Source organism: Rhinopithecus bieti, unplaced genomic scaffold, assembly GCF_001698545.2.
Source record: "Rhinopithecus bieti isolate Rb0 unplaced genomic scaffold, ASM169854v2 scaffold_7648, whole genome shotgun sequence".
Taxonomy (NCBI): Eukaryota; Metazoa; Chordata; class Mammalia; order Primates; family Cercopithecidae; genus Rhinopithecus; species Rhinopithecus bieti.
In genome coordinates this window covers 2,115,289-2,131,972 of record NW_016805609.1, presented here as the reverse complement: position 1 = coordinate 2,131,972, position 16,684 = coordinate 2,115,289, and the positions used below count along the sequence as shown (strand labels likewise).

At 38.8% G+C, this 16,684-nt stretch overlaps 1 protein-coding gene across 21 annotated transcripts in view; it reads left to right on the top strand.

Annotated features, from left to right (window-relative positions):
• Positions 1–16,684, top strand: part of TRPM3 (transient receptor potential cation channel subfamily M member 3) — a 931,696-nt gene that overhangs the window by 600,893 nt on the left and 314,119 nt on the right. For all 21 annotated transcript variants that reach the window (XM_017873090.1, XM_017873069.1, XM_017873076.1 and 18 more), the window contains exons 2-3: positions 1,066–1,145; positions 2,479–2,683. In XM_017873090.1, coding sequence (XP_017728579.1) covers positions 1,066–1,145; positions 2,479–2,683 — 285 coding nt within the window. The remainder of the gene's footprint in view (positions 1–1,065; positions 1,146–2,478; positions 2,684–16,684) is intronic.

Here is a 16,684-nt window from a genome sequence, read left to right as displayed (position 1 = left end):
CCGTTCAACCCATGGGGGCTTATAAGAGTTAACACCATCGAGACAGGTCAAATCAACAGCTCAGTTGTGCTTTAGTCCTGTATATAAGAGTGTGAATTTAGTACTGATGCTGCATTAGAGAGAAGATGATGCCATGTAGAAATAACATTGCAGGTTGCTCTAGCAACTTCCATCTTAAAGGCTTAGAGAAGGAATCTTCTGAGCAGCTTGTTGAATTTCATGGGAGACTCCTCTGCTATTGCAAATACTGGTAAAGAAAACCATGAAGGGATGCAGGATGGACAACTGCTTTGGAATAGAGATTGTACAGTTTTCCGGAACATCCTTTGTCCATATGGGAACCCAATCTCAGTGGCAGGACTTCTGGGTGGACGGACCCAACAGTGCCCATCCTAAGAAGCTGTATGTGCTCTGCTGAAGGGCATGTAGGGTGCATAAAAAAATGGTGCTACCTTACTTTTTTCCAAAGGCATTACCTGTAAAATTTTGGACTATGATAAAAACATTTGTCTTCCTCATGCTTTTATTTCCTCCCCTCCCCGCCCCCGCCCCATACTTAGCACTGACTGCTAATTAGAAAAAACATAGTGATACATTAGGGCTTTTGAGTTATGCAATTCTCTTGCCATTTTTCTTTCCTTCTACAAGGAAAATCTAATGGAAGTGTCAGCCGTGAAAATCTTATACTTATTTAGATGCATTTCTTCCTACTACTGTATACTTGTTTTCTGTAAGGTTACAAACACACTATTCTATCCCTCCAAATTTATTTTCTCTGCAAATAACATTGTCTTTCTATTCTGAATTTGTATATGATTCCATTGCTAACTTTTTTTAAATTATGGTCAGTTCCTTTAAGTCTCAGTATTGTGATGTTAAATAACCTAATCAGCAGGTATGGGGAGTAATTGATTTTGTTATGTTTATGTGTGAAATAACCACAATTTCAATTCAATTTGTGATATATTAGTCTCATATGATTATGAAATTTTGCTTTCCAGTTAAAAATATTTCACAGTATGTTCACCTTTCCTTTTTTTTTCTTTTTTTTTGTTTTCTTTTCAGGCTCAGAAATCCTGGATAGAAAGAGCATTTTATAAAAGAGAATGTGTCCACATCATACCCAGCACCAAAGACCCCCATAGGTAATCTCGCTGTCTATAATGTGTTGAGAACATGAAGTAATTATACAAAAAACCTACAAGAGTAATCATGACCTGTTGCAAGGGAAACACTGTCAAATTAAATATCTTTTATATTGTTTTTGGACACCTTTGAAGCAATCTTATTTCCACCACACTATGAGTATGCTCAGGCCTATAATATAATTATGTAATCCAATAAGCCTGTAAAGAAAACATTATAGTATATGATGCATTGTGGAAGGAATTAATCACCGTATTATAATAATGGATTATGTTTTTTGTTACGGTTATTGGTTTTTCCTTTTAAGTACTTCTTCCAAATGCTTAGTTTGTACCAACATGTTCTGCAAGAGGAAAAAAAGAAAGAGACTTAAATAAAAGACTCCTAGCAGATTCCTAACTAAACTGTAGGCCTTCAGATTCCCATTTAAGCATGTTGTTAGCACCCTACTTACCTTCCTTAGGATCAACAATATATGAGATAAAAAGCATTTGGGATAAAGTAGCGTATATATGTCTGAAATGCCTTTATGAATGGGCAATTTAAGAAATCAGTTTAAAATATAGACTCCAGAGTCTCAGAGACTGTCTGTGTAACCTTGCACAAATTACATAACCTTCAAAACTACAATATTTCATCTATACAATGGATGCTAAATTGTTAGTTTTTAATAAATGGCAGCTATGTATTGTAACTATTATTACTAGTAGTCGTAAAAGTAGTAGTAGTAATGTATGAAGGACATTTTCATGATAGAGCAAAGTTTAAGTTTTCAAATATCTCATGAATATTTTTTCATTGTTTCATCAAGAACACTTAAGCCTGCAGATTTTTATTCTCAGAATTGGATATTTGACAGCACATGTCTATTGGGAAGAGACATGTTCAGTTGTGACACACATATAAGTGAGATTCCTCATTTAAATGTGCATATGAAACTTCTCCGCCTCAAAGCTCTTCAGAGGCCTTCGTGCTTTGATAGATTTGATAGATGGGCAGAGTGTGAAGTAGAAAAATCCAGAGAACTTTTGTTTGCAGGTGTCCAATCCTGAACAAAATGCCAGGTACAAAAGAGGTGGATGGAGAAGGACAGGAGACAGATTACAGCTTATACAGCTAAAGGAAAATGGGTAGAGGGGAGAAAAGAAAAGATACGTATATCATGGAAAGCCTGAGTTTACCAATGCCTGATTTAGCCACATGGTGGAATTCTCCCTGAGAATTGACTGACAGGTGTTGGCACAGACTTTAGAATTCTCCAGCTGGTTGCCTTAAGTGTGTATCCCAATACTGACTAATACCAGGGGTTCACTTTAACCTCTTCTGTTATAGGTGTTGCTGTGGGCGTCTGATAGGCCAACATGTTGGCCTCACCCCCAGTATCTCTGTGCTTCAGAATGAGAAAAATGAAAGTCGCCTGTCCCGAAATGACATCCAGTCTGAAAAGTGGTCCATCAGCAAACACACTCAACTCAGCCCTACCGATGCTTTTGGGACCATTGAGTTCCAAGGAGGCGGCCATTCCAACAAAGCCATGGTAATCAGAAAGCCATTCAGTTGCTCCCAAGTGCTATCTCAAGTCTCAAGTCCTGAAAAGGGGTGGTTAAGAGCCTGAAATTTAGTCTTTGGGCCTAATCTCTACTCTGCCACGGTCTGACGAGGTGACCTGCTCTGAGTGGCCTGCCCCTGTGTGTCTCAGCCCTTCCTCTATAAAATGGGGAAAAGAAAATTTCCTCCTGGGATTTTTAAAGTAATTAGTGACTTTTAAATAATTACAGACACAGTGACTCTTATTATTAATTATTTTAAAATAGCTTTCTATAGTTATTCACTGTTTATTATGTTATTTTCTGGGTCTCATCTATTAAGGCATATTTTTCTAACTCCTTTTTTTACCCCTTTGGTGAGAATGTGTTGCCTTTAGACTTCTGTTTTGTTCTGTTGGTAACTAGCATTTCTCTTAATTCAAAGTAGAAATGGTTAACTCCGCCTATTTCTTTCCTTGTTCTAAGAGAAATATTGCCATCCAAATTAAGTGCTTTTTCTCCAAGCAGCTGTGCTCAATAATGTTCTCAATAGAAGAGTCCACATAAAAAGCATTTTTTTGAGTTGGGGAGACTTAGGAAATATGCAAATGTTACTTCTAAGAGTTGTTGCTTTTAAATTTCACCTTTCATCATGGGCCACTTCCTAGTTAACTGACAGAATTTGTCTAGCATGTATTATGAAAATTCTAGACGCTATTGTCTAACAAGCTTGCTTCTAACTGTTAAAAGAGAGAAAACCAGCTGAGGGTGGAGCAGGAGATGGCTGATCTTAGGTGTGTCATGGAGTTTTTAAGTCTGGAGAAGAAATTTTGCTTAAAGAAGCATACTCCAGACCACAAGGGAAGTCACCTCACATGAATGGCAGTCGAAAAATGTGCAATAAAGCCACCTCTTTCTTCTCTTTTCTCACCTCTCCCTTCCCTGTCTCTCTCCTCTTCCCCTTTCCCTGCCTCGCACCCCCGCCACTGCAGTAATTTCTTTACCAAGAATGACTGACTGAGCTATTTTAACACTTCTTTTCTATGAAATATAATTCTGAGCTATATATTAAATTAAAACCAGTTCTGAACTATATTTTAGAAAGAAAAATGATGCTATTTGCAACCTCCAGCAAGGCTTGGGAAAACAAAGAATGAGTTAGTCTTGGCCTATACAAAACTAAGGGAAATGGAAATCTGTCAACTTCCTCACTCACTTAAGAGATGCATTTTTTCACACAAGATTATTAACTGTCCCCAATTCAGTATAGTCACTGTTCACAGTATGAGATTGATCCACACACAATGTAGATTCTCTGAAACCACATGTTAAAAGTCATGCAAGGTCTTCCTGTAAGGAAAGTGCTGTAAATGAGGATGTGGCTTGCTGGATAAGAATCACTGTAGAGTGGTACACCCAGTGCCTTCACAGGATGCTTGAATAGTGCCTACAAGCCTCGTGTGGTTAGCCCAGTAGGCATATGATAAGCCTCTGCTCATCATTTCCACTGTTAAGAGTTAGTGGCAGGTATGGAGCATGAATATGCTTGTAAGTGAGAGCATCCCTCAACCTTGTCACCTTAGGAGACTCTGACCATGATGCTGCCATTGTGCAAATGTGCACTCCTCTGTCTTTTGGGGACTGATTTCAGACAATGTATAGATCACAAGAGAAAAGCAGTCTGTATTTTCATCAAATGGTAGTTTTAATGGAAAATGAATCAGAAGTACCTGAAATTCATAAAACCTAGAGCTTAGTCATAAGTAACTTATACTGTTTTTTATAAGTCCAGTCTATTCCATGAAGATAAAGTTTTCTACCATTAAAAAATATCTTTTAAAAATGGAGCATTAGTAGTGAAGTATTAGTATTAGGAGTTTAGAAGCGAAGAATGTAGATTGTGGATTTAGATAATACAAGTTTAACCCAGAACCATCATATAATGCTATGACATAGAGAAAATTACTTAAATTTTCTGAGCCTCAGTAATTTTATTCTGCTGTATAAATGGTTGGTATTACTGTCATAAGCATTAAATGAGATGACTTATGTAAAGCACTTGGCATAGTGCTGGGCACACAATAGATATAAAATTAATCTAGCGCTATTAATATTATTAATACTATCATCACTATTATTTGCTTCAGTTTCTGAAAGAAATTGCAAAAACATTTTGACTAAATACTTTGAAAGACACTCATTTGAATGCACATATCTTATATATTATTTTAGAAAGCCAACTAACTTTTTCAGTTAACATTTTAATATTCTAGAAGTTCTCACCCCTTAGCCTGCTGGTTGACCACAGCATTTGAAGCCACACTACATTTTATTTACAGCCTGACTGTCACTAACAGGCTATATGACTCAGTTTACTTAGCTTCCTACTGCCTCAGTTTCCTCACTTGTAAAATGAGGATAGTAATTCTTCCTTCATATGGCTGTCTCTAAAATTAAATGAGCCAATACACGTTAAGCACTTAGAATACTGTCTGGTGTTAAAACTGAGCCACTACCTGCTGTTGGTATTATTCCTACAGAGAGCTAACTTACTGTGCTGGAAAGAGAGGCTTTGCGATTAAGATGCATGATCTCGAAGTCAGACAGAACCGGATCTCAACCCTCACTCTCTCACTGTTTAACTAGAAAGTCTTGATTAAACCATTTAACTTAGCTGAGCCTCAAGTGTTCTTATCTATAAAGCAGGCATAGTTTCTTTATTTGATGTTTTTGAAGATTAGAAAGAAAACTAAAAGTATACACTTAGTGCTCAAGATGTTTATGAAAATAATAACTACTTACACAAATAACAAAGACAGAGTAGTGAAACAGCTTCCTTTACTTCCCAGGAGTCCAAAGATGTGTTAGAATATTTCCATAGGGGTGCCAGGCTGCATAAGTCAGCAATCAGCTCTGTTCTAGTGAATGGCATTGATGACAGTCACTGGCAGGAGGGTGGGTCCATGACACCAGCCCATCACTGACAGAGATCTGTGGTCTGTAGATCACCACATTACATACTTAGACTTTCACTTTCAGTAAACCTCCTGTATCCACTCACTCCAGCAAAACAGTAAGTGAGACACTGTTGTACCTCAACAATTGAACAGCTGCCATGGGTGTGTTATCACGGTGGACAAAACCAAGATCCCTTCTCATTGTATGACTTTCCTTTTTTGGGTTTTTTTTTTTTCTCCTCTTGGAAATTTGTAGTGCATTTGACAGACCCTAAGAACTCTGGAGACTGAGACTCCAAACGAGTTTGTTAAAATGTGTGTCCTTCATACTATTAAAATACTTGTGCAATTGCTTTCAGAATCTATAGCAAATAATGATAACCACAATAATAGCAACTAAAATTTATGGAACATCTACTTCATCCCTGGCAGTGCCGAGTACTTACCTATGATAAGTACTTGTTTTATGTCTATAACAGTAGTATTGTTATTCCTACATGACAGAGTTACCTACTGCGGCCCTTAATAGTTAAGTAATTTCTCCATATTGCAGAGCAAATATATACTATATGTGTATTACAATATTTCAGAGTGGAAGGAAAGACTCGAAGAAGCAGACAGATCTTCCACATAGACACTGGATCTAACAGCCCTTCTGAGGCCCCACATGGCTCTATGGAACTGAGTTGTCTGTTGGTGATCAGGTTAGACAAGGTCAGCCATATACTTTGTGGAACCCAGTACAAAATGAAAAGGTAGGGTCCTGGCAGGGACAGAGAAATCAATCCTTCCTTCTGATGCCTGGCAGCCCCAACTCTCAGGGGATGGGTGACCCCTGCCATGGGATTACCACCTTCACACTGGGACATGGCTGGTATTTAAGGCAGGTGAACTTCTGCCAAGTCATCCGTGAAACACAGCATGGTTTTGCCAGCCCAAGAGAGAGAAGGCTGCTGCCTTATCATGACCCTGAAATGCTGCAAGGTACACACCCACCCTGACCTTCCCCATCCTGGAGAGGCAGGAAGGAGGTAGGACCAGGGACCACCTGTGGACTGAAGCTTCAAGACTCCACTGTCCCATTGAATTTCGTTTACTAAACACAAATTGAAGAATAAAATTATTATAAATTATAAGACAGCAAGTGCACAGCAATGGACCCTAAGCACTGGCCTTCGGAACAGCGTGACTGTATTGGTCCCATGCCCACAAAGCTGGCTCTGAGACTCGGTCTCAGAGGTTGTGGCTGCCCTAGATGGTCTCAGAGCTGTCACTATGAGAGTAAACCTTTCTTTCTTTCTGAGTCTAATCAGCCAAATGAGAACCAATTTACCTTCTTATTACTACCAAATATTTAACAAGTGGAAGTTCCAGCTATTCATCCAGACATAAATAAGCATTTTGTCCACTTTGAAAACTTGCCCTTCAATTATTCTGATTCTTCTGTCTAGACAAAGGGGTGGTGTTGTCCACAGGTCAGAGGTCTCATTTCATCTGACAAGATAATTGTTTTGTGGCAACCTGTTCCTTCTTTACCTCTTATCCTCTCAAACGAACTGGCGCAGTTTGTAGAAAGGGAAAATCAGCAACCACCGTCTGTTAAAAAGTGCCAGTCTTTGCATGGGGAAGGCAAGGTTAATTTTTCACTAAGATTTAAGTCAGATTGGTCAACTGATTTAATATGCCTTCGGTCCCCTGCCTCTAACAAGAATACTTGAAAGTTGAAATGATTTTTAACAAGTGGTCACAAAACTCTAGAGGAAGGTTGACTTTTATTAACTTTTGAAGCCAAGTTGAAGCCCTTGTGTTGCCAATGTGGTCTGGACATAATATGAGACACTCTGCAGGAGTTTGGGTAGAGGATAAAGTTGGAGAAAACGAGAATCATAATCGTTATTACAATGTTGCAGGCCACGTGAGCCACCTCTCTGCTCAGGAGCACTCTGTGTATCTGTTTCATCATGCAGGCAGCACAGCAATGTGTCACAGAGTTTAAGCCACCAAGGACACTTGAGAGATTGGATGCAGCGATTCTCAACTTGCAGATTTTTGAGACGAGCACACTAATACCTATGTCCAAGGTTTACTTCTAAGAGAGTCTCATTCATTGGTCTGGCATAGACCCTGGGCATCCAGAGGTTTTTAAAAATTACCCAGGTTATTCTACTGTTCAGTCAGGCTTAAAAAACACTGACTAATCTGAACCTAGAGAAGTTAAATTATTTTCCCAGAGTCACACAATTATTTAACAACATAGTTGTTGAACCCAGCCTCCTCAGGACTCCTGTCAGTTCTGTTTCTTCTCTGTTGTGTATGCCTAATACAAGCTATAGTAGATGTTTTGTTAGGAAATATATATATGTGGGTAATTGAAAGGAAGCTAATTATTATTATGTTTCTAGCTGTTGATAAGGGAACTTTGTAATAGAATTATAAAGTCACTATTGTTTGATGAGGTTGATGAAACTCAAAAGCTGTGAGCAGGAAGGGGTCTTCGTCAACTTACATCCTAGCTTCACAGAGCCATTTTCTGTGCCTTTTCGAGTACTTTGTAGTGTTCAGTCCCCATTCCCAGGCTTGACAGGCCCCCATAAAATCACAGTGAAACCAGCACTTGACAGAGAAAAATTGTGGCACAGGAAGAAGACGTTCAAAGCTGACAGAAGTGAAGGATTCTGACTTCCTGTTCAGTACCAAGCTGCATCCTACCAAGCTACAAGCCCCAGAAAGCTGTTCCCGAACAACCAGAAGACCCTGCAGTTCACTCAGATGCCCCATAAATGTCAGAACATAGAGACAAAGATAGATAATAAGAGGCAGAAGCTCTGGTTTAGGCATTATTTTACTAGAATGGAATCCAGGTGACTTTTTAGGCCCCTTTACAGAGCAACCAGAAGATGAACCCAGCAGCCAACATTGTGTCATTTCTCAAAGATTATTCTACATCTGGGGCTCACGCCTTTCATTATTTAGGAAAGGAAGCAGTGTTGGACTTGATTACAGACAGAATCTTATTTTATTACTAATCATCTCTTCCAATTAATGCTGAGCTGACTTGTGGGCCAGGTAAATAAGTGTAATCTAATTAAGGACTTGTATTTAAACCTCTCAAGTCACCCACATAATTCTCTTTAGGTTTTCTCTTGCTGTTTACACTCCTCATTAAATTAGGTTGAGCCCCTTATTATAATCTTCATATGATTTAGATAATTATTTCTAGTCCTCATGTTCACACTTTAAGCTCTGTTGAGCCTGCCAGAGGATGAAAGCCTTATTCTCTGGGCATTGTGAGTGTGAGGTGAAAGGGAATGTGGGGGTTTAAGAGAGAGATAACAGGCAGGGGGAGACTGTCAGCAGCATGATATCTACAAGCTTATGCTCTTAATATCCTTTAGGATTGAATGTGAGATTTTAAAAATTGTCTATCTTTGAAATATGCAAATTTTATCTGGGAATCATCATTGATTGGCACGCACCAAGTAGGAAATTAAATGAGTCCCACTTCACAAAACAAAACATCTAATCAATAGGCTGTGGCTAACCAAGCAGCTTTACACACACATGGTAAGGTTTTGAGAGGTTTCGTAATCGTTCCATTGATTTTCAGTTTCTACCTTGTAATCTCAAGACCACTGAACTGGCAGTACCTTTGGAGGGTTTTTCTGAAACTGAGAATAAAACTAGAATTTATCAGTTTTATTTCTGATTCTAATCATAGATCTATTGAGAAGGAAGAACCAATTCTCTTCCAAGAAACCATCCTATCGATGCCTCTAGAAAACTTTATGCTAAATAATTCTGGCAGAAAATTCATACACTACCCCCTATGACTAGTTCATATGCTTCCTGGAGTTTTATATTATTTCTAAACCTTGAATTTTGGCTTGTCAGCATCCCTCCCATGTAAGTACCTGATAACTCACATTGAGACATTGCAAAAACAATATGGAATAAATTACAATGACACCTCCGCTTCCAGAGTTTTGTGGTTCATCAAACTAGGGATTTGATGACAGTTAATGCAATTCTAAATATTTTCTTTCTAAAATTTTATATCTATTAAACCATCATAAGCGTTAAACTCTTGCTGCATAGCAAAAGGCCCCATGGACTTGGAAAGCTGGTATCAGCAAAATTGCCTTAGCAGTCTCAAGCAACATATTCTGTTCAGCCACAGCTTTAATTCCAAGTGCCCATTTTAAAGGTGGCTACAAAGAGTTAGGAAATGAAATGGTGCTTGTTACATTTCTCAAACAGAAAGGAAAACGGGGCAAAGTTTCCACTAGAGGCTTGGAAGAAAGGCATTAAAAATATTGTTAGAGCAGATTTAGCAATGGTAGTTCCCATTTTTCAGAACACTGCTTAACAAACACCAAGTAATCACTTCCAAGAATTAAAGATGGCCTTCAGTAGAAGGAAGTGGACCTGTCATTTAATATTTCCAAGAGAGTAGCCAGATTCATTGTTCTGCAGTTCCTCTACATTTTCATTGAAACAGCTGGGCAAATTTATTTGGGCTAAAATTTAGGCCTAAAGAGGTGGCTGATGAATTTTCAAAGGCAAAATGCTCTGCCAAAACTCAAACTGAGAATGCCAAAGGAAGATTATTATTATTTTTTCTTAATGAAACAGCCCAGTCTGTTCGATGCAGTAATGGCTGCTGCCCCACCCACCAACCAACCTTTGCCCACTGTGGGTTTGAGGAAGGGGAGAGGACTGTCTGGTTTGTGACACCAAATCAATGCAGAGTGAAGCCATGATAAAGTTGAGTTCTGCTTTGATAGACAAATAGATAGACATTTCTAATGATGAAGCAGTCAGAGTGGCTTTAGTAAAAAGTGCAATAAGTCACCTGCTAAGCAAAAAGACCTTTGGCACCAGGCAGAGCAAAAACTTGAGAGTTTTAGTTACTGAAGCTCTCTGCCATTTGAATGAAAGAAAATCTCTAGTTTTCTATTTATAGTCTCACAGAATGTCATTTCTAAATTTGTTGTTTGGAACTCAAAATACATTTTCTCATGAAAATCATGCTGATGTACTGGCCTCCAAGGTAACTAAGAATAGATCAAAAAGTACAGTTTCAACTAGAACTAGCCTCTAGTTCATACAGAACATTCTTGAGATGTTATTCTGATTGTCATTAGCACATCACAGGGCCTTCCTGCTGCCAGGCAGTGACGATAATGACAGAAAGGGAAGAGATAGATAATTCCAGGCATGAGTAACTTATTTGAGCCCAGTTTATCTCTTGAAATGATAAATTGGGGAACTAAAGGCCATGGATAAAGAAAGGTTTGGGCAGCCCAAACAGGTACTTTTAGAAAGATAAACACCTGTACCAGTCACTCCCCAGATAACTCCGAGGTGAAAAACAAAAAGTTATTTTGAAAGGCATACTAAAGAGCTAAAGGCAAGTTACTTGGACCTGTTCTACCCAGGAGTCATACATAAGGTGAATGTGACCTTCATTCAATTTGCATGTATTAGTTTTTCCGCCATACCTGGTATGTTCCACAATTTAATCCACACAGTGTCCTGTGAGGTCGTCAGGATCACCCCTGTTTAACAACAGAGGATGCTCAAATTGCCAAAGGACTTGCATTGCCACTATCTGACACTCAGGTGTCACGCGGCTTATGTCTGAAAAAAATCTCTAAATGGGAGCACCACATCAGAGTAATGCCCAGGGGACAAAACTGAGTATGCCCATTAGGAAGAGTTCTTGTTATTTGTAAGATGAGCCCTTTGCAATTAATAGACTGACAAGTGACAGTCAAAATTGCTTATCTTGACAACCAAAATGGTTCCTAATGTGAAATCATACTAACTATTTAACAGGAATTGATTAATTGCTCTGGGCACATCCATTTATGAGCGTGATGCTGCTGATGTGGCACATGACTTAACTGCTGTATTAAACCTGGAGAGCTTACTAAAGGAACTGATCTTTAGGGGCATAAGAATATCATTTAAAAATGAAAATCCTCAGATAATCCCAAAGTGTTTTATCCCTTGGTTTTAATTATCCTCTTATCTACAAAACCATGTATGGGGCTAAACGGTGACAACACAAAATGAAAAAAGTAGCAAATTAATTCACTTAAATGCTTTATTTATATCTTGCCTTTTATTCTCCAAGAGAAGGGCACAATAAATCACAAATAACGGGCAACATCCAAGAGCCAGAGCCACCCATTGTTTTTGCTACTTGCAAGATTCCAGATAATTAGGTGTGTTCTACAGTTAACCAGATGTTCCTTTGCATAAGAATTAGTACTGGTTAAAAGAGATTAGGTAATTGAGGATACTTTGAGTAGCTTGTCAATTGCTGCATTTTCATATTTACTGTAGCCTTACTAATTCTTCCAGTACTTCCTAAATCTTCCTTTGGATTTTCATGTAAAATACTGAGTGCTCTTTCTTTGACCAAATAACAAACACAAGACACAGCATTTGGGATGTTTGATCTGGGGAAAAGTTATCATTCTTGCTGCTCATGTGGTCCCTGGGGAGCTGGTTAGAAATGCAGAGGCCCAAGCCCTACCCCAAATGTATTGAATCAGAGACTGTATTTTTGACAAGGTCCCCAGGTAAGTTCTGTGCACATTAAAATTAGAGAAGCACAGCCCCATCTAGAGCCGCCAGTGTTAACAGTAGCTTCAATAATGAATTAAAGGGTTGTTGAATAACTGGCTCTGATATTCCAGTCACTCACCTTCCCTGGGTCTCTGTATCCTCATTTGAAAAGCAAAAGAATGAAACAAGAGTCCCATGATTGCCAAGATATCTCTAAACTCTGTTTACTTTCCAAGACAGTGACTACTTCATAGCCAGTGCTGAAAGGCTTACTAAAGAAAAAAAGACATGGTCAGGTCAAACACAGTTCCTCCCCTCAAAGTGTAGCAGGACAAGCAGCAGACAAAAACTCCTCAGACACCGAGTTACAGAAGGAAGGGGTTTATTCGGCCGGGGCATCCGCAATACTTCAGTCTCAAGAGCCGAGCTCCCTGAGTAACCAATTCCTGTCCCTTTTAAGGGCTCGCAACTCTAAGGGGGTGCATGTGAGAGGGTCCTGATTGATTGAGCAAGCAGGGGGTACGTGACTGGGGGCTGTTTGCAACGGTAATTGGATCGGAACAAAACAAGATAGGGATTTTCACAGTGCATTGCCATACAATGTCTGTACTCTATAGATAACAGAACCAATTAGGTCAGGGGTCGATCTTTAACTACCAGGCCCAGGGTGTGGTGCCGGGCTGTCTGCCTGTGGATTTCATTTCTGCCTTTTAGTTTTTACTTCTTCTTTCTTTGGAGGCAGAAATTGGGCATAAGACAATATGAGGGGTGGTCTCCTCCCTTAAAAGCTCTTGCAACATAGGGAGATAAAATTGACACATGGGAAAAACAACCAGAAAAATATATATATATCACACTGGGTTTGATTAAGAGTTGTATTGCATCAGCCTGAACTTGCATTCTCAGGAAAAGTCATGTTGGAAGAAACAAAGGACTTTGAAAGATGAGAATGCTTTCTGTAGATGAAAGGGGAGAGATTACATTATCTGGGACTTACCCGGGGAGCAGCACTGGCCAAATGCAGAGAGAAGTGAGGAAAGCCTCAGAATTGGCAAGATCAGGTCAAGTCATAGGGGATGGTGAGGGCAAGAATGGGGAGTTTACATCTGATAGAAGAATTTTAATTGAAAAATAATACGGTCCAAAAGGGATTGGAGAAAGAAATCTGCCTTTTGGTGTCTCATAGAGAAGTCAGGAGGAGGTTGTTGCTGTAATTCAAATGGACATCTTAGTAAGGAGAATATATTCTTAAAATGGCAACTGAAGAGATAGAGAAAAGAAGCTGGTTGAGAGCACTGTTTTGGTAAGTGGACCATTAGAATTTGGAGACTGATTTGTCATAGGTAAAGGAAACGGAGAAGTACCGAGAGACAGAGCCATTTAAACCTTTGAGGTAAAGAGAAAGGGCCCTGGAGTCAGCCCTGGGCTATGAGCACTCCCAGACTGGTAGAGTGAACTTGAGAACATGATGGATTCTTTCTGTCCCCATCGGCAAAACGTGGGTGAAACCAACATCCCTGTTGTTGGGAGAAGTACATGAGCAGGTACAAGTAGAACACACAGCATGCATGTGCCTAGTGCACAATAAATATACAAGGTTCTTGTGTTCTGGTTATTTTGTTGTTTGTTCTTGTTTTGGGGATTTTGTTTTCTTTCTTTTTTTTGGAGACAGAGTCTCACTCTTGTCGCCCAGGCTGGAGTGCAGTGGGGCAGTGGCGCGATCCCAGCTCACTGCAACCTCCCTCTTCCGGGTTTAAGCGATTCTTCTGCCTCAGCTTCCCAAGTAGCTAGGATTACAGGTGTGTGCCGCTGCACCTGGCTAATTTTTTGTATTTTTAGTAGAGACGGTTTCACCATGTTGGCCAGGCTGGTCTTGAACTCCTGACCTCAGGTAATCCGCCTGCCTTGGCCTCCCAAAGTGCTAGGATTACAGGCATGAGCCACCTTGCCCAGCCAGGAATTTTTTTCTTAGTAGAGTTAAGTAATTGTGAGCAGAGAGAAAAATGTGAAGAGAGCCCACCAGTAGTGTGACCTCACCTACTGTCTCCCTTTCTTCATCTGTAAGATGGGGAGCTGGAATCAAGGGAATCTCTTAGGTCATTCATTCATTCACTCTCTTGATTGCTTACTAGCTGAGTAACAGACATTCTGTGGTAATGAACACAGCTTTCTATAGGTTAGGCTACTTCAAAAGAAATTTCAACATATTCAGTAGATCTATTGGTCTTTTTCAGTGAGCTGCTCACCTGATCAATAAGTAGACCCTTTTCATTTCTTGCTGTTATATTGTATATGTAACTACAGAATTCCTAAAGTAAATTATTTATCAAGGGAGGCTTATTCCGAAAAATGCATTTATTTATTACCAATTAGTATGAATAATTGAACTCCATAATATGTCACTTAGCTAGTTAAGCTTGCTGAAATTATTACACAATATCTGTACTAATTTAGTATGAATTGTAATCTCCCTTCACCCTATGTGAGTTAATAATGTATATATATGTATTCCCAGGTACTAACTATGGCTCTGGTATCTCACAGCATGTATGTGCCTGGTGCACAGTAAATACACAAGGTTCTTGTATTTCAGTTATTTTGTTGTTCTTGTTTTTTGGGATTTTTTTTTTTTTTCTATTTTTGGAGACAGAGTCTCCTTCTTGTTGCCCAGGCTGGAGTGTAGTGGTGTAGTGGCTAGATGAAATATGTAGGTTCAGATCTACATGAGGAATTTTGGGGTTCCAAAAGCCACAGTCATAACAACTCAGAAATGTTAGGAATTACTGTGTAGTCTTGCAAGGGGCAAATACTTTTAGGAGTATTTTTATACTTTAGGTGCTTTTCTATCTTTAAGAAAAGTGTAATTTATATCTCACCTTAGGAGAACATAGGTCCACATTAAATTGGAGTTCTTTAAAGTGATATTAAAGTTGATAAATAAGAGAACAGTAACTTGAAAAGCAATTTCTTACCATGTCTCACGCTGAAGCATTCTTGGTTTGTGTAGTTTGGAAGCCTTGCAATTCCCAGTTCTACTTTATTTTACTAAATAGCCTGTTCTGGAATTAGTCAAAATGAAATAAATTCAATTCAGCAGGACCCCCAAATTTTAACTATTCAATTCACTAAACCACACTACTCAAGTAGTAGTGTACAGGCACAGAAAACAATGTTATTCTTTCATCTTTATGGTAAACCACTTTACTGAGGTATGATTGGCATGCAACAAGCTGCACATAATTAGTATATGCAACTTGATGAGTTTGGAGATAAGAATATACCTGGGAAATCATCAGCACAATCAAGGCCATAAGCATATCCCACACCTCCAAAGTGTTCTTCTGCCCCTTTATTTATTTATTCTTTTCTTTCTTCTTTTATTTCATAGTATTCGTTATAATGATTTCTCTTATGAAGAGACTCTCAGTGAAGATTTTTAAAAGAAGCTTGGACTTAAGAAATTCATTTGTTGGCCTCTGATACTCAATATCCCCTCTTCGGCCTGAATGCTCCTTGTATGGCACAAAAGTACACACTGGTGAAAATTTCTGTTGATAGATATCTGAAAGTTTTTGCCCCCTGCATGAGAGTTTGTTCACAAAAGATGCCACTTTTCATATTGTAAACTCTAGTCAAATCCCGGTGATATAATGTACTTAGCTAAAATTGTCAACATTTACTCTGTATTCTGGAATCATTTTTTGCTAGGTAAATCAAATCAATATAGAAATAACTGTACTGGATGCCAACACTTTGGATTCCTGGCATATATGTATAGGTAACTTTAGCTCTTTGGTATCTCTTGATGATGCAATTTATTTTATTAAGCTGCTTTCATATTCTGCTTGCTTTTGCCTCATGCTTCAGCTAAATATATTTCAAATATACTTTAATGAAAGAATAGACAAACAATTTTTGAGGCTTTGAAACAATGGGGTTTCCCAAACCCAAAAGTATGGCAATAAATTATCATCTCCTGGACAATCTTATTTATGAATCCAAAAGCATATGTTTGTATGATTACATGCAGGCATATTCATTTTGTGGTTATGCAACTTCAACATTCATACTTAAATTCCAGAATTAATAATTTTCCGTTGTTTCCCACACAACATAGGCTTTAGAATGTCAAAACTCTAACTGTTGCCATTCATTTATATGCTGTATTGTCCAGTGCTTTAGTTCTATCACTTTCCACTGTAAATTAGACATTATATTATATACCCAATACTTTTTTAGATTGACCTTATATGAACTAATATCTTAGTTTATCTTCCTACCTTACAACCCAGATCATCCATTTTGGATCATGTAAGTTCTGCCTCCTATATATACTTTAAAATTTCCTTCAGGCCAGACATGGTGGCTCACGCCTGTAATCCCATCACTTTGAGAGGCCGAGGCAGCCAGATCACGAGGTCAGGAGTTCAAGACCAGCATGGTCAAGATGATGAAACCCCAACTCTATTAAAAATACAA